The sequence below is a fragment of the Alternaria infectoria genome (genome assembly GCF_024043175.1).
Source record: "Alternaria infectoria strain BMP 0036 chromosome Unknown scaffold_47, whole genome shotgun sequence".
Lineage (NCBI taxonomy): Eukaryota > Fungi > Ascomycota > Dothideomycetes > Pleosporales > Pleosporaceae > Alternaria > Alternaria infectoria.
In genome coordinates this window covers 39,723-61,369 of record NW_026250736.1, presented here as the reverse complement: position 1 = coordinate 61,369, position 21,647 = coordinate 39,723, and the positions used below count along the sequence as shown (strand labels likewise).

General features: G+C 53.9%; 6 protein-coding genes across 6 annotated transcripts; 3 read left to right on the top strand and 3 right to left on the bottom strand.

Annotated features, from left to right (window-relative positions):
• Positions 1-1,525: 1,525 nt before the first annotated feature.
• J4E92_010926 (uncharacterized protein) lies at positions 1,526-4,018 on the bottom strand (the record flags this gene model as incomplete). Its single annotated transcript, XM_051502260.1, has 3 exons — positions 1,526-3,415; positions 3,462-3,826; positions 3,874-4,018. 3 exons carry the CDS (start codon positions 4,016-4,018, stop codon positions 1,526-1,528), a joined length of 2,400 nt encoding a protein of 799 aa, XP_051347534.1.
• Positions 4,019-4,824: 806 nt separating this feature from the next.
• J4E92_010925 (uncharacterized protein) lies at positions 4,825-5,740 on the bottom strand (the record flags this gene model as incomplete). Its single annotated transcript, XM_051502259.1, has 2 exons — positions 4,825-5,469; positions 5,522-5,740. 2 exons carry the CDS (start codon positions 5,738-5,740, stop codon positions 4,825-4,827), a joined length of 864 nt encoding a protein of 287 aa, XP_051347533.1.
• Positions 5,741-5,938: 198 nt separating this feature from the next.
• Positions 5,939-7,276, top strand: J4E92_010924 (uncharacterized protein; the record flags this gene model as incomplete). The annotated part of the gene is made up of 2 exons (XM_051502258.1): positions 5,939-6,048; positions 6,145-7,276. 2 exons carry the CDS (start codon positions 5,939-5,941, stop codon positions 7,274-7,276), a joined length of 1,242 nt encoding a protein of 413 aa, XP_051347532.1.
• A 1,194-nt stretch (positions 7,277-8,470) lies between these two features.
• J4E92_010923 (uncharacterized protein) lies at positions 8,471-10,602 on the bottom strand (the record flags this gene model as incomplete). The annotated part of the gene is made up of 2 exons (XM_051502257.1): positions 8,471-10,436; positions 10,475-10,602. 2 exons carry the CDS (start codon positions 10,600-10,602, stop codon positions 8,471-8,473), a joined length of 2,094 nt encoding a protein of 697 aa, XP_051347531.1.
• A 1,217-nt stretch (positions 10,603-11,819) lies between these two features.
• J4E92_010922 (uncharacterized protein) lies at positions 11,820-12,663 on the top strand (the record flags this gene model as incomplete). Its single annotated transcript, XM_051502256.1, has 3 exons — positions 11,820-11,825; positions 11,960-11,965; positions 12,229-12,663. 3 exons carry the CDS (start codon positions 11,820-11,822, stop codon positions 12,661-12,663), a joined length of 447 nt encoding a protein of 148 aa, XP_051347530.1.
• Positions 12,664-14,880: 2,217 nt separating this feature from the next.
• Positions 14,881-19,510, top strand: J4E92_010921 (uncharacterized protein; the record flags this gene model as incomplete). Its single annotated transcript, XM_051502255.1, has 11 exons — positions 14,881-15,243; positions 15,304-15,439; positions 15,489-15,661; positions 15,720-15,741; positions 15,801-15,963; positions 16,014-16,093; positions 16,179-16,286; positions 16,337-16,451; positions 16,510-17,148; positions 18,046-18,269; positions 18,318-19,510. The coding sequence occupies 11 exons, from the start codon at positions 14,881-14,883 to the stop codon at positions 19,508-19,510; spliced, it is 3,216 nt and encodes a 1,071-aa protein (XP_051347529.1).
• Positions 19,511-21,647: the final 2,137 nt, after the last annotated feature.

Genomic DNA, 21,647 nt, shown 5'->3' with positions numbered 1-21,647 from the left:
TGCCCCCCCCCCCCCCCCCCCCCCCCCCCCCCCCCCCCCCCCCCCCCCCCCCCCCCCCCCCCCCCCTGCCCTGTAGAGGCTTTCACACGCAGCGTGGCTTGTCGAGCGAGTATAGACGGGACGCCGTACGGAGATTGAGTAGGGCTGTGGTGATGACTTGCAGATGTGCTCCGCGGCGTCGCTTAGCAAGCGAAGGTAGATGTGTGTTGCCGATTTCTACTGTCGCGGTGCGTTTTGCATACATGGCTGGTCTTCGATGAGCTCAGCGTGGGAGTTGGGACTTTGCCGCGGAGCGCTCGTAAGCTGGGAATGTTGGGCTTGAGGGAAGGAAGTGCGACAGTGTTTGGTGAATGGATTGGTAGAGATGTACATGCAGAAGATATCTGCACGACGGTTTGCAGTATCTTGTTGTCGCTCTTAGCTATATGTATAGGGATTGAGACTACAAGAGAGCTTCCGATATACTCCTTCACGCCACGGCTCTACGTTCTTTTGACATTATACTATTTAGTGTGTTTGCAAAAAAAAAACTATTCGTGTTCTCAGGGCTTCTACAAGTCGTATAGTCTGCTCGTAGTGCTTGAGACCAGTATTTGAAGTAGACAATTTCCTCGAAAAGGAGATCCACGGTTCCAAAAGAAGGAAAAGGTCTTGAGCCTTTTTGCAATTGCTCTTAACATTTTCATTCCACTACATATCCACACTTGTATACACATCCACATACGTACGCCTAATTGACGCACTATCTACAATATCAATCCCCAAGTCTGGGTCAAAGGCGCACTCTATCGTTGTTGATTGATAACCAGTCAGTGTGGTTCAGCCCAGCAGCGAGGAGCTGCACCAAATTCTAATATTCGTAGTATACTGTTTGCAAAAACGACAGACTTGATGAGTTTGGAAGAAGCCGGTCCAGTGTAAAAGACGAAATAAGTTGCCTATAGATTTATTAGACATTATCTTGTTACTGTAACGCGCCTCTTTATCTACTGTTCTATTGTGAGACGTAAAAGAGAAACATCAACGACTTCTTATAGCTTACCTTAGCTTACCTATTAATACTACAACTCTAGAAAGAGATTATTTAGTGATAACATCTACACCATGACCTTCATACCAAGACTCCCTCCACGACACCATACCATACCACACCAACTACCACTCACCAAACTACAACATCACATTAAACGTCTTGATCTCACCCTGACGACAATAACCACAAAGATTGAAGCTTACACAACGCCGAAGCGCGTATCTATCCATTTATACAAAAACACACAGCTATGCTCATTCTATTTACTCTTCTCATCATCCATTTCGATTCCATTCTCGCAACGTAAACATGGCATGACGCTGGAAATCTGCCAGAAGGCCAGATCGATGTCAAACAAAGCGGTAAACAGACGCAATAATGACAACCCACAAACGCCAGAGAAATGCAACTCGCTGCTAACAACCATGCCTTTGACCCTTTTCTTTTCTAGTCCAATACAACCTTCAAATACCGCGGAGTCAGTCATCACAATCACGAAAACTCAACGCGACTCCCCCCCAACCTCGCCTGCTTAGCCTGCGCCCTTTCCGCTCTCCTTCTCCTCCTGTTGGAATCATAATTACTAAGATCCGTCTCAGTCCCATAAACCGGACTACTCAGCACCGTATCCGCGGCCGCAGGAATAGGAGGCGGAGGAGGGAAATTGGCTTGATCAGGCGCTAGATGCTGTTGGCCATTACCGAACATGGGAGGAGGGCCCGGCGGAGGCGGAGGAATACTAGCTTCAGGCATGCGCAAGGTGCTCGAACTGGGCATGGGCATAGGAGGAGGAGGAGCAGCACCACCAGACTGTTGAGCCATTTCAGCGGCTTGAGCAGCTTCCATGGCTTCGGTTCTGCGCCAGCGGTCGCCGCCGACGCCGCTCATGGAACTTACGCTGCCGGCGCGGTTTTTGCGTTGGCGTTCGCGGCGGCGGGCTTCGCGTTCGGCGGCGGCTTCTTCTTCGTTGAGGCGGCGGAGGGTTACGTGGCGGCCGTCGTTGTGCATTTTGACTTTGACGGATACGGGAGGGGAGGCTACGTCGTCTCTGCTGCCGCGGCGTTCGCGTTTGGTGGGTGAGCCGGCGGAAGTGACTGTAGCTGCCGCTGCTGCACCAGCAGGTATTATTGGAGCGTCTCCCGTGCGGCGTCGGCTGTGGTGACGGCCCCCAGGTGAGTCGTAAGCTTCGGAACCGGAATCTGATAGGACACTGTAGACACCCGCGCGAGGGGGGCGACTTGGGTTGGGCGTGACGGTAGAATCCATGGGTCGAGATGGGCGTTGCGCTACTGAGGGCGTGATACCGGTCATGTCGCTCTCAGACAGAATAGTGGACGGCGGTCTATGACCTCTCCTTGGAGGTGCTCCATCACCCGTGTACTTCTTGCGGCGTTGGCTGTTCATGCGGGCGACCCGTTCCTCTTCCAGATCTTGTTGTCTCATCTCTTCCACGCGGTCGTCTTCCTTCTTCTTGCTGCGTTTGCTCAGAGAATGCTTCAGGAAGCCGACGACTCCCATCGTAGCGACACCCTCCTTTAGTCCATACTGTCGATCTCTAGGCCTCATCTCAGTCTCTTCGCTGAGGCTTGTCCGGCTATCAAAAGAGTCAATGGAGGTGACACTTCCATTTGTGCGGTGACCAGGTCGCATAGCACTTCCAGACAAAGCCGATGCTTGTGGGTTGTCTCGACGCCAGTCGTTTCGACGGTTTGCTGGAGATTCGGGTGCCCTTCCTTCTTCGAGCCTGGAGATATCGGTCTGAGTGACTTCGGAGGGTCCCAATGGGCGGCTATAACTGAAGTCGCTCCCTGTCTCGGTCGGAGGATGTTTTGGCTTGCGATTGAATAGTTTCTTGACGGCGAAAATACCACCAGCTGCAGCCCCAACTCCTAGGAGCTTGTCCTTCCATGTAGAACCTTTGTTGCCATCGGCACGGTATTTCTCATCGCTCAAGTACGATTCAGTGAACTCAGAGTCGGCGACGCGAGAGCGGGAATCACGGCGGGATCGAGAGTCGGGTCGAGAACTAAGAACTGTGCCACCGTGCCTGCTGCGGGTGCGGCTTCGAGATCTTCTTGACCCCAGCGCGGCTAATCCTGCACCGGCTGCTCCCGCTGCTGCGAGCTTGCCAGCGCCAGGGCCTCTGCTCGTGCGTCGACTTATCCTAGTACTGTATGAGCGGTCGGTGATGTAGGTGCTACGGTCATCAAAGTCCATCTCGGGCTGGGTCCTGTAGGAAAGGACGAAGTAGAGGATGACTAGGATGAAAGTCCACACTGCGAAAAGGATGAACAAGGCCAGTGGTGATCCGTATAGTGTCAGACCAAGTGGGATCTGTGCAAGTCCAAGCAGCGCAATAGTGCGGCCTAGCCATTGATGAACCTATAAATGTTAGTCTTTGCCGCAATTGCGCATATTGTTTACTTACCATAAGCTTGAGAGGGATCTTGAATCGCTCCTTGCCCTTTTCTAGCTTATGAATGAGAGCGCCACCAAGGAATTGAACCATAACAAGAGTGTATAGCGCAACGCCGATGCCATGGTGAGGGTTGGTCAGAGACCTCTCGAGGCCAACAGCTTGGAAGCTGCAGACGATGGCAGCAGTCGAAAGAAGCACTGCTGCTACCTGCAACCAGATGTGGACTCGCAAGGCGGTTCGTGGGTTGCGATGGTAGAAGCGAGCCATGAAGATAGCTGCGGGTATTACGAATAGGAAAGCAATGACTGCTAGTACGCCGTGGGCTATGATGAGAGCCTTGTAGCTGGCCATGCTGCGGAAGCGATTGCCCATGCCTGAGTAGTCAGTCTCTGTAGTCTTTTTTAACAACGAAGATTCTTACCATTCAATCGCATCGTCTCAAAGTTGGGGGCTTGCAAGTTGGGCAGGAGAAAAGTGTTGCGCTGCGAATCCCATGTGCCATCTCCCACGTGCATCGTGGCCGAGTCGTAGACGCTCGACCCTGGGTCCGAGAGTTGGTTCGACATTATCGCAATAATGCTCCGTTTCGCGCTCAATGGCCAATTCCTTCAGAACAGTCGTAAAGTAGGTGCGTAAGTCGTTAAACACACCAGGCTGACGGACGAGGTAACGACAGAAAACCGGATCCTCGCTAACAACGCAGGCAAGCAACAATACGTGAAATAGAGAGTCGTAACGTCGTGACAGGCGTAAGAATGGCGAAAGTAGGCCGGGTCGAGGCGGTATAGTCGTGTAGTCGTGTAGAGCGTGTCCGGTTGGACAGCTCGCGGTGGTGGGGGAACGTCAGCTCCTGGCGCCGTGCAATGGACGTCGTTGGGAAGAAGCGGTTTCCGTGACTGCAGGGAGCGAAAGTCTTGTCTTGGGTGCTGCAGCTGCAGATGTCACGAAAGGATGGAATCGGTAGCCAGCTCAATTAGCTCGTCGAGGGCTCCACCAGCCGCATGTTTATGGGTGGAATGGCCTGGCAACGTAATCGATAGGTTGAAGGGCGGTGAGTGGCTGGGGCCGGCCAACCACAGCCCGCCGCACCCCTGCACCCAGCCGCCCAGATTCTGAGACGACTCGAATTTCTGGTTTCCGAGGCCGATTGATTAGCTCGGCACGCTGCTCTTGGGCGCGCATGCGCTGGCAGTGAGGCGAACCGTCGCTAGGCCTTAGGGGACATGCTCAAGCACCGTGTTCGCAGGTGCATGGCCACGAATTAGAAGACGGATTAACACGAGTCGATCGCGCAGACAAAAAGTCGTTTCAAGCAGTGGTATCTCGAGTCCAAACGCCGTAACAAGCCCAACACACGCTCACCGCAAGGACGTCATCCCTCAACATCCAACATGTCCCTTAGCGCCTTTTCAGACGCTCGGAGCCATCTGCCTCTCTCTTCTAGTTCGTCTCCGATTCCACCGCCCTCTTCCTTCCGTCTCCGAGCCTCTCTAGCTGCCGCGACGGTTCCCTGTTTCTGCGTCTCCAGCGGCCGCAGCTCGCGCTCCAGCTTCTCTAAATCTCTGGTTCGGTTCGGGATGGTAGCCTGCAGACTTGCGATCTGCGCGTTCAGGGCTGCGAGCTCTGCCTCCCGTTCGCTGAGCACTCGCTGAGTTTCTGGAAGTGGGAGAGACAGCTCAGGGTTCGTGGAGACTGGTGTTTGCTCGTGCTTCAGCTGCTCAATGGTCGCTTCCAGGCCAGCAATCTCAGTCGGAAGTGACTCAAGCTGTTGCGTGCGTAGTTGGAGACCCTCATAGCGCAGTGCGAGCTCTTTTCCCTTGTCCTCCAGCTGCTTCAGGATCTCGGCTACCTCCAACTTGCGCTCCTTGAGCTCTGCCTTGAGACCCAGTATCTCCTTTTCCTTCTCGTCGTTCTCGTGAGCGTCGACTAGGCGGGGTGGGTTCTCCGTTATGCTGCGCAGGAACTTCTCCTTGGTGACCTGCTCGACGTAGCTGAAGCGTAGCTTGCTGAAGAGTTCCTGCAACAATGTTAGGCTTGTATCTCTCTCATGACAATTCGAAGACGCGTACTTTGTAGTGTAGTAAGTCAGCCTCGAGGGCAGCCGGGTGAGTGTCGCCATTCTGCTCGCTGTCCTCCGACGCCGCCGAGTTGCGCTTCTTCGCGGCCTGTGGGAGATCCTTGGGCGATAATGTTTCTGCAATAGCGAGAAGCTTGAGTGACTTTGACTGCTGCAACTGTTCCAACACTGCGGCTGGTGTTGGCGCCGCCGATTTCCGCTTAGGTCCCATTGTGTTTGTCGTGTATGAATTGGAGGATGGAATGTTTGTTTGGGATCGCGAATGCCCGCGTAGGGCTGAGTTCCCCGCGGCGACTACCGCATGCAGCTAGCACGGCCCGCCGCGTGGAATGATTTCACATGGCCGCCCGGGATCTCAAGGTCAGACTTCTGCGACCCTTCCTCTCCACCCCAACAACAGTCGCCCACCATGGCCCGGGACCTGAACGACGACGCGTACATCGCAGAGCTGCTGAAAGAAGATGCAAAGAAGGCGACCAAGACATACGAGCTCGTTGGCATCGATGCCTTCAACCCGAGGTGCGTCATGAGCCTCCGTACACGCTGTGCAGTCGCATGAGCGTTAAAAGTACATGAGCACTCCATTATGAGACTGCTCGTGCTAATATACTATAGGATGAAGTCTCGTGCACCTAGACCGAACAAGGGCTTCCTGCAACACCTCATCCGACAGACTGACAGCCACAACTCTGCGCTCCTTGCTAAAGAGGCTGCCGAGTCTCGCGCCCGACTCAGGATGATGGATCGGGAGAAACGACAGGCGCCAGGCCAAGGGGATGCACGGGCGCCAGGCCGATGCGATGTCGAAAGCGCAGGCAACCAGGGACGGTTGGCGCCATCAGAAAGCGACATCGACCGATACCAAGCAGAGTCAAGCAGACGACAAGATCGCGGCAAGGATGAGGACAGGCACAAGAGGAGGCGCGGTGAAACAGAGGCAGATGGTTCGACGACCCCGACATCTCGCCGGCGTCGAGACCGAAGCAGAGATGGACACCGGCACAAGAGGAGACATGATAGCGAGGAGGAAGACCACTCCAAACGGAAACGGAGACGATCAAAGTCGCCCCGAGACAGATCGCGTAAAGAAAAATACGGCAAAGAGCAAGAACGCTACAAGCCCCGGGGAAGAGACCACAAGGACCGCGAGCACGCAGGGCGCACATCGCACTGCCGAACATCTTCACGGTCACGATCACGATCACCTCATTCCTCAAAGCACAGAAAACACAGCCGACACCGAGACCGGACTCGCTCCCGAAGCCCAAAACGCAAATCCACCACCAAACCCAGCCGCCACAACACCAAACGCTCCCCCTCCGCTGCATCGTCCTCCTCCGACCCCCTCGAAGCCATCGTCGGACCCCTTCCTCCCCCGCGCTCACCGCCCGTCCGCTCCAAAGGCCGCAACGCGTACAAACCGCAAAACGGCGGCATCGAATCCCGCTTCTCTTCCACCTACGATCCCACCACCGACGTGCGTCCGGCATCCGACGTAGAAGATGACTGGGGCGACGCACTAGAAGCACTGCGCGACCGTGCGCGCTGGCAGCAACAAGGCGCCGATCGACTTAAGCAAGCTGGGTTTACGGATGATCAGGTGAGGAAATGGGAGAGAGGGGATGTGCAGGGGGAGGAGGACGTGGTGTGGAGGAAGAAGGGGGAGGGAAGGGAGTGGGATAGAGGGAAGGTTGTTGATGAGGAGGGGGATGTGGAGGTTAGGGCTGATTTTGGGAGGTTGAAGTGATGATGAGATTAGATTTGGTTTGTGGGAAGGAGATAATCGGTATTCTGAGATGAGATACATTGGCTTTCACATTCCATTTCCGTCTCCTACTCCAATCATTACTACTATTACACCTCCCATCCCCATCCCCATCCCCTCACCCAATTCACTCTACTCATCCTACCCATCCTACTCACTCCCAATGCCTCCCCACCAACCCCATCTTCCTCCCATCCACTCCCTCCTCATAACTCGCACTATCCGAACCCCTATCCGAGTCCGTATCCGGAAAACTCAAATCACTCCGCAGAGTCTCGACGTCCGCTTTGTCGCCTACAACGGTCGTGTCGTCGTCGCCAAAGGAGTAGCGTGGGTTGCGGGGAGCGGGGCGTAGGGGAGGGGGACGCGAACTTTCGCCGTTATGGGACCTGTTGTTGGTGTTGGTGGTGGTGTTGTAGTTGGTGGTGTAAGGGTTGGGGTTGTGTTGGGATATTGGAATCTTGGGAGGTGGTGGTGGCGGTAGTGCGCGTCCAGTGTACGTATCCGGATAACGATGATGAATACCCTGGGGTGAGCGGGGGATAACGTCTAGTTCCACCGGATAAGGCGGATATGCTGGTGTAGTGTTGTGACTCGTATCCGGCATCCTCGCTGGCATATCATCAAGTTCAACAACCCTCCTCCTCTCCACCCCCTGCCCAACCCGTCCAACCTCCTCATTCGAGCTCGAAAACCCAGACCACAACCTCGGTATCCCATCATCCCCATTCCTTCTTAGCACAGCATCCAGAGGCCCACTGATAGTAAGCTGCTTTTCCGCTTGCTCCTCCTCCAGCGTTCCGCTTGTGCCGTCCAGGAAATTTCCTTTGGTAGGGGTCCTGATGAGGAAGGATATAATGAAGACGAGGGCGAGGGAGCCGAGGAGTGCGCTGATAGCGAGGGATGCGGGTTCGATGGCAGGGTGATGTGGGGAGGGGAGGAGGGCGGGAGGGGGTAAGAGATAGAGAGTGGGGAGGGGGGTGGGTGGTGTGGAGGACATGGTGAGGACTGTGATACTACTAATATATTAGGGTGGTAGAGGGATATCAAAGCTGCCGAAATTGTATGTACGGAAGAGGTACTAGGAAATATATGTATACCCCTCAGCAATAACTAGTTGCAAACGCCGTGCCATGCACTTCACATAATCGTCCCTAGAGCTCCCCCTTCACAGCATCAACCACTTTTGACAGCACGCTGGCCAACCGCCGTAGCCTCGACATCCTCCTGCAACGTCCTTGTCTGCGTTTCTTCAGACGCCTTCCCGCTACCTTTGCGCTTTCTCAATTCTGCCATGGAGATGGGTGGTTTCGCCTTCCTCACCTTCTCGTCGGAGGAACTCATCTTGCGCATCTCTGATTCCAACTTCATCGCCAACCTTTGTAGCAGCCACTGCGGCTCAGACTGATTGCCCATGAGCGGACTCCTTATCCCCAGCCAACTCCAAGCATGCTTCTTCCCATCGTCCGCAGAGCCGATGTCAGGAGCTTCGCCATCATCGTGCTTATGCGGAGTGTTGGCTTTGGGCTGGCGGTGGTGCGAAGGATCGTTTTCGTCCTGGCCGATTAGACGCAGGTAGTACTGCCATTCGTGGTACTCGTACTGCTTTGACGAGGAGCTTTCGACGTCTTTCATCAGTTTGCGGACTTCTTTGGCGAGGACGAAGTGGTAGAAGCGGATGTCGCGTTCGAGGTAGTCGCCGTGCTCGCCGGCCTCTTCTGCTTTGCCTAGCTCTTCTTCTTCGATGTATGCTGCCAGCCGGTCCTCAATGCGGTGTTCGGTAGGACTGGTTGGGCCTGTCTTTTCTTTTTCGCCGATCTTGCCAGATCTGATGCGCGTCCATCCCACTTTGAGCGCGGCGCTGAGCCCTTCCTCGTCTGGTAGGACGGTGAGAGAGCCGAGCCAGATGGTGAAGTCTTTGAATGCTTTGATGACCGTGTCACCCATATTGGAGATGAGAATAGTCAGTGTCGGTACGGCCAATAGACTCCAGAAGACCATGAAGGCTTTTCCGGCATTGCTTTCGACGACGTAGTCTCCGTACCCGATTGTCAGGAGCGAGACGTAGGCGTAGTAGAGGGCGACGAAGTAGCTGAATCCTTGCGGCTTCTCAGAGTACATGAATACTAGAGCTCCTAGGAACCACAATAGCATTGCTGCTGTGGTTGATAGGGCTAATGCGGTGTATCGCCTCTTTCGCTCGGATAATGTTTGCACGCGACGCATTATGTGGAACTCTTGCTCTCGTCTCTGTGCTTCTGTCAAGCCCTTAGAGGAGAACTCAACCTTCTCCCATAGTGAGATGCGGATTGTTTGTGTGTCGCCATCGATAGACTTGAGGACCTTTTGTCTCTTGACCTCCATAAAGCGAGCAGCCATCTTTTGCTTTCCATGCTCTAGAATAAGAGATCGAATAGAACCAATGACCAAACCAACGGTGACCAGACCACCGATTGCGTAAGGAATGAGCAGTGAGCGACCAGTATGCGTTTTAGGCACAAACTCCCCGCCGAAACCTATTGTGAGAAGGGTAAAGTTGGCCCAGAACACTGCGTCCAGGAACATCCAGCCTTCGACGTAGGAGAATATCAGAGCGCCGATAAGCAGGTAGACCATGAAAGCGATGGTCTGCAGCATCAACGTCCTTTGACTGGCCGTCAGTCGAAAGTCTCTAGCGTAATGCCCCTTCCACGCTCCGAAAGCAGTAAAGGCCATTAGCGAAGCGATAATGAAGTAGATACCCGCAGCGATGATAGCGTAGTAATACGCTTGGCTGAGAGCATGTTCTTCCATAGGCTGAATCCGGAAAACAGATGACGAAGCGACCCCCACGAGCGCCATCAAAAGGAACCCAGCCAGATAAAAGCCGATAATGGTGATAGGTTGCGCAATCCCAAAGGTCAGTCTCCTTGACATGTTGAGCAGCAAACTGATGTTGGCGCTCAAGGCGAAAACGAGCGAAACTGAATTGACCGCGATAAGCCATTTCGGATCCGTAATCTTCGAGCCGTGTCCCTCGTCGCTTCCCGGCGGGATGTATACTCTCCACTTTTCAACGAGGGCGCAGATGGAGAAGCCGTTGGCGATGGGGCCGAATGTTCCTGCTATGAGGGGACTCGCTGTGGAGGCAAACCACCATTGACTGAGTTTGTCAGCGTACGTAAAGCGATTTCGATGTACTGAGCGACATAACTTGGATCAAGATATTCCCGCTCTTCCTGCTCGGCTTGTTCATCTTCGTCGTGGACTGTGTCATTAACATCTTGCGCTGCTGCGCCTGCTGGCTCGTCGAGGCCGGGGTCGTTCATTGTCAGTCAATTGGTAGTGTGGTAAATGTAGAATCACACAACAACAGGTCCGGGTGCATGCTGTGTGTAAAAAGGAAGATGGAATCTGGAGATCTGGAGATCTCCTGCATGTATGTGCACGAGGGGCGTGCATGTGAGATAACCAAGATGCGCGGGTTGTCGCGTGGACAACGCCAGGGAAGTCAGGGAGTGATGACGTATGTCTCGCTAATTTTAACAAGCCACCAATTTCTGATAGCTCCAGGCACAACATTTCCCAATTCTCAGAGGTAGAAGTCTTAACACGATGAGAGGCTTAGTGCAATGGTATGGTTTGTAGTTGAAGGAGTCAGTCGGCCCGAGTTTGTAAGATAATGGCTTTGTAGCACCTCGCCTAGACTACATGCGAGACAGCCTCGCGTATGGCGGCTGACTCGGCTACATGTTTAGCTCTCTAGGCATTCGCATGTGTGTGATGCGTAACGTCTTTGGGTGGATCCATGCTGCAAGTGTTATGCAGCAAGCCACAAGTGTCAGAAAGTGACTTTGCTTAATGAGCTTGACATTGCTCGCCAGCCCGTTATGTGCTACACAAGTAAAGTCTTACCGTGTCGCCGGCATACATCTCAGTCTCAAAGACGGAAGCCATAGTCCTGGGGATGTTAAGAGATAACACTGAAGAAACGGTCGGGGTAGACTTGAGAAAGTCACAACACACCGGACCGTTCACCCACGCATCTATGCGAGCACGAATGTGACTCGGCCTACCATGTCAGAAGATCCATAGGCATGGTCTTTCGGGAGAGTATCTAGGTAGTAACTCTCGCAGGATTCGCAAGGACATTTTGTAGAGCTCGAGTCCACCTTTCCTTCTTTGATCCTGAGACTACGAGCGACTACAAGCGACTACAAGCACCATCGAACATCCGAATAGCGGTCTAGCCGTTTGCTGCATCTCCCCGCCTTGACCAATCAGTCCTGTACGCAAAGCTGACGCTGATGGAACGGCCGAATTCCCCAAGAAGCATTATGTGAGCAGGACATGCCCTGTGTTCGTTCGCGAAACTCGCTGAGCAGCGATTCCGTCTGGGCCGTATCAGAAATTGGGGACACCGATTTGTATGCGAGGACTGCCTTCGGAGGGATGAACCGGCTCAATGAGTAAGAGAGATCTGGGATGCATTAGCGGTTAGCGGCGTCGCATGTACTGCTCCTAAGAGGTGGCAAAGTACAAGGTGATGGGGGTAAGTGCGGAGGTGCAAACAGATCGTCCGAGCATTTCCAGGCAGATCTGCTTGTTGCTTCGTGCTCCTAACACAATCACCGCACCACCCTCAACGCCACCTTTATAATAAGGACCCCAGCTACCGACACACAGGTACCCGTAAGTCTCTCAATGCTCTTCGACTGTCTCGCAGTCGCCTCGAGGTATTCGATCAGACCACGGTCGCGCCGTCACGAGTATACACAAGCATGACGGTGGAGTGGCAGTCTACCTATGACTACAATGCTACCTGCTTTAGGGAGAAGCTCAACAAAGACCTAATAGCATACTAACTTACAATAACAGAAATATCTACATCGCACGTCTCCGCCGCGGTAAGCTTCAAACCCCGCGACTGTTAACTAACGCTAACGTAACATTAGATGGACAACTCGAGACCTTCCGCGCACCATGGCGCTATGTTTCTCGGTGGTAACCGTCTTGTCGACGGCAAGACCAAGCGCTTCGACCTGGGCGGCTTCGAGCCTACCAAGGTCACCCTCGCAAAGAGGGAGGAACGACAGAAGGCGGAACAAGAGAAGGCGGAGCGAAAGAAGGCAGCGGCAAAAGAGGCAAAGAAGGTGGTGGTGAAGAAGGCGGTCCCTACCGTCCCCAAGGTCAACGAGCAACACCCGCCGTCTCGTCTTGCGGAGGTAGAGAGGAAGGAGCCCGTTCCCGACGGGCCCAGGGGCGACGAGCAGTACATGCCACTCCGTCCTGGAGAGTCGCTGTGGGATCCGAACATGGACCCACGTCGTTACAGCAACCTCTTGGGGGGCTGGGGCAAACCACCCGCAAAATGGAGGCGCAACAAGTAAGCCCAATCCACATCGACTTGGAAGAAGTCAATGCTTTTCCATTGGTGGAGAGACAACATCCTCTTGGAACACGCATGAAATACAAAGCTGACAAACTTTTAGTTGAAAGAAGCATACGAGCGAGATTCTGGAGCCGAGACTAGGGCCTCCGGAAAGTTTTGTATCCTTCGGCGTCTCAAAGGACTTGGACTTTGCGGCTCACATTGCAGTGGCCGGCTTCCAACATGACGGATGCGAGAGAGGTCCTCTCATATAGAAAGAGAGCGCGCACCGTCATGGCTGTGTGTCCTTGTTATTCCCTCTCTCTTCGAGCGTGTAGCTTCGCATGCCGGGCTAGAGGCCTTCGGGCGAGGTATTCCTATGATGTGGGTTCTTCAACGAGAAGCTTCGGTCGCTCTTGAGGCGGCGGGTGCCCTGCTGGCGAATAGTGCTTGCACTCCGCAGTTCGGTAGAATCATACATTATCGCTCTAGTCGCTGGAGCATGTGCAGCTACGTGGTGTCGTCGACACGTTGGAGTACGCCGGAGTATCGTGTGCCTTCTCGACGCTACATCATCGCGCCACAGCCCTGTCTGTCAGCTGAAGGCCTATGGTTCTACAAAAGCCTCTAGGTGTCTATGGCCGACTACAAGGCACCGCCGATGCATGTGGGTATGCGCGTCTAAGCCAGCGCCGTGGCGGCTTTCGGAGCTGCTGTCGGCGGTGTCGAGATCGCGCAAACAGCAGCAGAGTAGTGAGGGTATCTTGGTGTTCTATCATGGAACACGTGGCTAATGCGTGTTGCTGTCGTAGATGCGGTCGTGCGGTCGTGAGAGCGATCGACGGGCTCAGGAAGCTGCGGAGAAGTCTGTCAGCAGCGCCTTCCCCTGTGTACCGCAGAACGTATAGCCGACAATGACCATTCTGTCGTCGCGATCCCGGAAGTCATGGTCAAGAAGACGAGCATTGCGGCTGTGAGCGAAGTTGGAGTCGGCATGCATGGCGCGTCATCGCGTGTCTGGTTCAGTCGGCCCGCCATCCATGATTCAGGCACGGTACGCCAGCTCGGTTCAGGCATAGTGTCCTCCTTGGGTCATATCCTAACGACGACTGCTGCAGACGTCTTCTGCATCTCGTTACATATTTACGACTTCTTGCGACCGCGATTCCGTATTATCTTACACCTCACAGATAACATACAGTACAGAGCCGTCCTACGTGCAGACAGGTCCGTCCGGACTATATGCATTGCATCTACCTCAAAGGGGTTGGAAATGTAAGTCGGTCCCACACAACGACTTGTAAGACGAAGCGAAGTCTTGACAACACTGGCCTTGTTGCGAATGTGAACCATGCGATAATAGGTTCAGTACGTGTGCACATGTAAGAAGATCTCCCAATGCATCCTTTTCATTTTTATCGACATCTCCCAATTCATTGTCATGTCACTTCTCAGTCCTCATATTCGCAAAGCGCCCTGACTGTCACGTATTCTAGAGGCAAAAAAGTACATCTTTGTTCCAGATAAGAGGAAAAGGAAGCCAATAGCTATTCGCTACTCTCAGCAACAATTCTTCTGTGCTCCTACTGTTGTGTGAGAAAGCGGCAACGAGCATGTCAGACGTGTACTGTTATGAATCGATTTGCATGACCACCAACACATCACTTTCAGTCTGATAGAATTTCTCATTTGAGGCTCGCCATCTCCATAACTCTCACCATTGTTCTCACTTGGGGCCATCACTTCGAGCGTCACTTCACCGCTATACCTGCATGCCAGATATAAGAGCTCGGGCTTTATATGGCCAACTGCTTCTTCAATATGAGTAGAGTTGGTCATGCTTGATACGAGATGACAGTCCACTCGTCACAGCTGCCAGAAACTACTGCGTCATCGTACAGTGCGTCGATATCATCTTAATACCGCAGGACAGACTCCGGCAGTCCCTTCACTATCTCCTTCACCTATCCTCACTCACCTCAATTGTGGAAGCTTCTCGTCTCTCGCTTATCGTCGTGGTCACCCAGGCACCAGCATCTCCTTTGGAAAGCGCGCTAAGGGACGCTACTGCGCACAGCTCCTACCCTTTTTGTCCATATAAACAACGCAAGCTTTTCTCCCCACCTCCTCCAACTCCCTTACCCCACATCCCCAAATCACACCCACGCTGCAATTAGCAGTCTCGTTCAAGCAATAGCTACACTTTCTACACTTACTACCTTCTCCCCTCATCGTCATGTCTGACGCAGGAGCTCCCGAGGCGACTGCGACCGACGCCGGCGCTGCCCGCAAGGAGCAGCAGGCTCAAGATCTTGCGCGCGCCCAGGAAGCCGGATGGAACAACCCAGTTCCCTTCCAGTATGAGACAGTCGTTGGTGGCACTCCTGCCGAGGACGATACTCGCGACACTGCTGTCTGGCTCTCGGACGCTGCTATTTACCAGTGGGACGACGAGTTCGGCGATGTTGGAGAGCCCAACCCTGAGCTCGAGAAGATGCTCTTCACCGACCAGTATCTCCAGCGCGCCGGTGGTGCAATCAAGGCGCTCTCGTTCGACGTGACTCTCTCGGGTCCCACCAAGATCAGTCCCGTCCGCAACGTAAGTCACTGAAACATAGGCCTGCAGGTCTTCGCATGCTTCTTTGCTAAACTTTGTCAGTTCGAAGATGCCGGTCTCCACCCGATCATGCTTGACAATGTCAAGTTGTGCCAGTACGTGGCCCCGACCCCGATTCAGTCCTACTGCATCCCTGCTATCTTGACTGGACACGACGTTGTTGCCGTTGCACAGACTGGTAAGTCGCCTCGTCCTTAGTCACTCTGCTTCTTACTAACACTACCTAGGTTCCGGCAAGACTGCTGCGTTCCTCCTTCCGATCCTGTCCAAGCTCATGGGCAAGGCCCGTCAACTCGCTGCGCCGCGCCCCAACCCGGTCCGCTACAACCCTCTCACCGACAAAGTCCGTGCGGAGCCTCTCGTCCTGGTCGTCTGCCCTACGCGTGAGCTTGCTTGTCAGGTAAGTTTCCATCATATGAAGTACATGCTGAACGTATACTGACCTGGTTTCGTGATAGATCTTTGACGAGGCACGTCGTCGTAGGTACCCCAGTACAAATTCATGTGAGATACATACTGACTTCATAACCTCCGTTTAGTGTGCTACCGCACTATGCTGCGTCCTTGCGTCATCTACGGTGGCGCCCCCAGCAGGAATCAGCGTGAGCAGCTCGAGATGGGCTGTGACATTCTCATCGCGACTCCGGGTCGCCTCATGGACTTTATGTCTAACATCAACCTGCTGTCCTTCAACCGCCTGAAGTAAGTCAAGCAATCTTGTAAGGTACTTCATGACTGACTAACACGAACAGGTTCACCGTGATTGACGAGGCTGACGAGCTCCTTTCCTCTGGTTGGGAAGAGGCCATGGAGAAGTTGTTCGCTGGTTCAGGTATGTCGACACATTTTCACCAGCATGGACTTCCAAGAATTACTTGCTAGATCATCTTTTGTATTACCTACTGACAACCGCTTAGACCAGAACGACGACGCCGACCACACGTACCTCATGTTCTCCGCCACATTCCCCAAGTCAGCTCGTCGTCTGACACGTGAATACATGGATGAGGATTGCGTTCGTATCAGTATGTTTTCATCTCCCCTGCTTAACGAATAGCCCACTCACAATATACAGAGGTCGGTAGGGTTGGCAGCACCCATCAAAACATCACCCAGCAGGTCATCTTCGCAGAGGAGAGCGCCAAGAGCCAGGCACTGTTTGACTTGATCTTCAGCGAAGGCCCTCAGCGGTACGTGCAGCCCCTCTGACATCTAAACGAGCGCAAGATGCTAACTTTGTCACTACAGCACCCTTGTCTTCACCAACTCCAAGGTGAAGTGCGACATGGTCGATGACTTCCTCTATAACAAGGGCATGCCTGTCACCTCAATCCATTCAGATCGTACTCAGCGCGAGCGTGAAGACGCTCTTCGGTCCTTCCGTACCGGCCGCTGCCCAATTCTCGTCGCTACCGGTGTCACTGCGCGTGGTCTGGATGTAGCCAACGTCAAGCATGTAATCAACTACGACCTTCCTTCAACCGTGCATGACGGCATTACCGAATACATTCACCGCATCGGCCGTACCGCACGTATCGGTAATGAGGGCAAGGCGACGTCCTTCTTCAACGACCGAAACGAAGATATTGGCGAAGACCTCTGCAAGATTCTGTGCGAGAGCAAGCAGGCAATTCCAGAGTTTCTCCAAGAGCACATGCCCGAGGATCCCAACACTATCGAGTGGCACGACGGCACTGACGATGAGTCTGATGACGGTCTTGGTGGTGGCTTTGGCGGTGGTGACGCGGGAGATTTCGACGCTGAGGCTACTGGCTTCGGTGGAGAGGCTGCCGCTGATACTGGATTCGGTGGCGATGACGGCGGTTTCGGTGGAGGTGGAGGAGGCTTCTCTGCTGATGCCGACGCCGACGACAAGGCCGCTGCCTGGTAAGCTGCTTTGGTTCTCCAAAGTCCTTCACCGTCTTCCAAAAGTGCTTAGCTAGCCTGCTTCATGCGGCTTGCTTTCGTCGCCTGCGCCTCCATGGCTTCAGGCTGAGTACTCCGGTTAACGATTCACGCTTCACGACATGACGCGGTAACGACTTCTCCTTCGCGGTGGTCCAGGGCCTTGCATATGAGTTGCAGGGTGCAGTACCGCTGATATGTGGCATGATGATCATGGTCAGCTAGTCTACATATACCAAATGTCAGAGTAAATCTGGAAACCATGTTCTTGTCAATGCTTTTGTGATGTGACGTTCGGTACTTTTGACATTGCCAGGTGTAGCAACAAGCACGTTCATTCAACGGGTCCTTTTCACATAGGTGTATGCCCCGGAGTTGTCAAAACCAGAACCAGAAGGTATCTACATTGGGCATGAACTGACACAAGACAGTGCTAATAGGAAGTGCCCAGGTGTGGTGGATGATCCCTGCGATGCTTCGCGCAATCAAGCTTTGGCCTAGCCGGGGCCGGCTTGAAACACCATCAACAATTTCGGCAACGCACGATCTCCCTGTATCGCATCGCAGCGCGAACAACATCTGACGTCACACCCGACCATGGCTTCCGTGCCTTCCAGCTGGGCACACAGTCCGCGTCCCCCTTAGTCCTTTTGAACGCGCAACGCACATTGCTCACTCAGCATTCAATGCGTGACGCAGCCGCATACAACGAGTCCTCCGCGTCATGAACGCCGTCGCCCTGTCTACCTCCGTGTCATAATCACGATGAGCAGCTATTTCCATTCGATTGCCTATTTTTTCCGCCTCCCCTTCCACATACAATGGCGGTAGGATATTCCGGAATGAAAAATGCGCGAGGCCGACACTGACTGCATCCAGCACTGCGCTTGTCCAAATACCGCGATTCGTTCCTCTCTCGATCCTACACGTCACGTCGCCTAAGGGGCCGCATCCTTTCCTCATATCGCTGCCGAGTCGGAAGGACAACCTCATCTACTGCTACGTCTTTGTTCCGCCGAAACCGGTCGATCTCGATGGCAATGGCGACCAGGAGAGGAAAGAGACTGGGGAATGGCGTGTGCCTGTCGTGCTGGATTTTCATGGTACGAAACCGGAATGTTTATGAGGACGCTCATGACTAACAAAACCAGGCGGAGGCTTCATAATGGGATCACCCTTGGAGCAAGCCCCGTATGCGTCGATGATGTCGCGTGAGCTCGGCGCCGTAGTCATCAGCGTGTCCTACCGCATTGGACCCTTCCACCAATTCCCCGCCGCTATTCACGACGCGGAAGACGTGCTGTCCGCGATCCTAGACACGAGTGGAGTTTCGAAAGCCGGCAAGGTCCTTAGAGAGGAAATTCAGCGGTACTACTCCATAGTACGGGATGGCGCACTGGAAAAGAAGAAGAAGGAACCTCTTGCACCACATCTTGAGCACGTCAAGACCATCACCCTCGACCCTACACGTCTCGCGATTTCAGGCTTCTCGGCAGGAGGAAACATTGCCTTGAACATGGCTATATCAGTACCGCCCTGCCCTGAACTCGGCATGTCGACTACATTCGGTCCTCGCTCGCGCACGAATGAGCCTGCGCATGCAGACACCATGTCGCCTATCATGCCCGAAAACCGCAGAGCCACTATCCTAGACGATCCCTTCGAGTCGTGGCCCTCTCTCCTACCTCCCCCTCAAGCACAGCCCCGCATGCTGCCGCTCCTCCTATTCTACCCTTCGCTCGACGCACGCCTACTCCCACACGAGCGCCCCATGAAGCCCTTGCCCAATGCGCTGCGACCAGACGACCACCACAAACAGAAGCCGAAAGCACCTGGCCTATTCTCAATCATGGGCCCGACCTACCTCCCGCGCAAACTACGACCACACCCACGAGCTAGCCCCGGCTTGAACGACCCAATGCACATCCAGAAGAACGCCGCCATCCTCCTCGTCCTACCCGAAAAAGACACTCTAGCCGTGCAAAGCGACGTCTGGGTCGACAAGATGAACAACAACGACTGGAACGGGCCTGTACGCTTCGGCGACGGGCGCTCAGGCGACTGGGACGGACGCCAAGGTGGACAAGCGGGATCGGACAATGTGCCCAGTAGCCAGAACGGAGGCATGGAAGTGTGGCACGCACCTGGGTGCAGACATGGTTGGACGCAGTTTCCGGATACGTTTGTACCTCAGCATGAGCGCAGTGAGAGGGAATTGGTGTTTGCACGGACGCTGGATTTTGTCAGGGATAATTGGAGGAAGGAGTTGCAGGTTGAGAAGCGGCAGCTGGGGAATCAGATTCAGGAGTTGAGGAGGTTGAGTATACCTGGTGAGGATGAATAAGATGGAGTTCAAGTGCAGCTGTAGGTCTGGTAAATAGAAATCACTAACACCGAAAGCGATATCTTTGCATAGGGGCGAGTCTTGGGGCGAGACGGAGAATCACCACAGCTGTTCTCGATAGTGAGCAGGTGTTCTAACATGAACGTTTTCAGCAAAATATCTGTATTGTGCGATGTATGAGACACGTTATCTGGTACTACATCCTACAGGGAAAGAAGATTAGACGGAGTACCTGTCTTGTGTCCCCATTACCAATTTCCAGCAATCGTCTTACCCCAATAGCCTCCACGCACTCTCCCCGGAGTTTACCCCAGTGTACTATATGTTGTTGGTCTCTTGTTCGGTATTACTCGTACTGGATCAGCGGGTCGTGAAACAGGCGGGTGACTAGGAGAAATGCCGAGGCGCTTGGCTGAAGTAAGGAGTGTCTTGGGAGGAAGGTTGTGTGTTGCTTAGGCGGCTTGGCTTAACAGCGCAAGTGGTGCGGGATGGACGGGACGTTGTTGTGTGACGGTGGGAGATGGAATGGGTGTGGTGTGAGTGGCTTGATAGAGGGAGTGTCTGGTGATGTGGAATGACAGATGCCCGCGGGCGTTACGCAGGTTTGCAGAGTAATCTTGTACTGTAGTCATGAAGATGGGACACATTATCGAGATACAGTCTTCACCTGCTACGCCTAGAAACCAAGGGTCTTGTTCGCAGCAAAGCAACATCCCAGTCTGTCACTGCTAGCTCTTCGCATGTCGCGACGAGCAACCCAGCTTCTAACGTTTGAGCCAGTTTGAAACCACACTGCACACTTCAGGCAAGTATGGCGCAAGCAAGCAACATTAGTACGCGCGCCGCTGCCGAGTCAAACTAGCAAATGAGGGGTAATCCTAAACTACATCGCTCGTACTCTCCCCATTCCAACACGTGGTGCTGGTGGAGGAGAGCGCCGATGTATGTGTGTTTACGACGCTGCTGATATCACGCGCATGTGAGGATCGGTTGTTCGGGAATGGAAGGAAGGAACTACGTCATATTGCGATGCAGAGACAAGGATTAGATGTAAGAGGACGGCAGACAGCTGTTCAGGCCTGACCGCAAGTAGCAAGCCGTGCCGGATACCGGGTAATACCCAACTCTGCGTACTGTACACTGCGTAAGTTGTGTGGGGTACCTTTTCCTCCTACACAGCCGTAGCAGATACGTATGGGAGGAGTACGAAGCAACAGGACGCTGGTATTGGCGCGAAAACCACGCGTGGGGGTTGTCAAGCAGGAGCGTCACGCGTCATGGGGTACGGGTGCCTTCCCCGCGAATACAATGTCGGCGATTGGGATAGGCATGTTTGAAGCCGGCTGAGGCGCTTGCTGGCGAAATGTTATACTGCGTCTCAGCGAACGGAACCCCAGACGTGAGATGGACCCTCTTGCTGGGCACTGCACGACAAGTATCGTGCAGCTGCAGATTGGCGGCAGAGCACGGTGGGTTAAACCGGTATCCCGTTCTTGAGGCTTGAATGGAGTCAGATGATGGACTACTTTCTACAGTGTAGACGCGTCCTCTTTGGACTAAGGTGAGGCGCGGGTGTAGGAGAAGCGGTCAAGTAGCGGTGTGGAGGTGGAAGCAAGAGATGAAGCTGCCATGTGGAGCTGAGAGAAGAGAGAAGGGAGGAGATATGGAGACATGGCGAGGAATGAGGCATTTGAGGAAAATGGTATCAAGCCGCCGTGCTTGGGATTGAGCAGAGGGCGTGCATGCGGTCGTGTTGATGCATGCGACGTCGGACAGATGGTACAAAAGAAGGTGTGAGGGCTGGCTAGCGTGGCGTTGTCGGCGGCGTCGCGTTGATCAGGGTCCTGCTTCCGAAGCTTGCGGAAAGAAGCACGGCATGGGCTGCGCTGCTCGATTGCGTCTTGCATCGGCTGTGCTGGAAGGATGAAACCTGCTTTGGGGTACTCCCAGGTGCTGGAGTATTCTAGTCGCAGATGTCATCTCCGCACTGACAAGGGGAGGAAGTCAATAATCAACAACAAAGGCGATAACAAAGCAATACAAAAGCCGCAACAAAGTTCATTGATTGTTGATGAGTGAGGGTGACTGCGCGCAGAGATTGCCGAATCTGACGGCCAGAGGGCTCGTGTCACGGAAG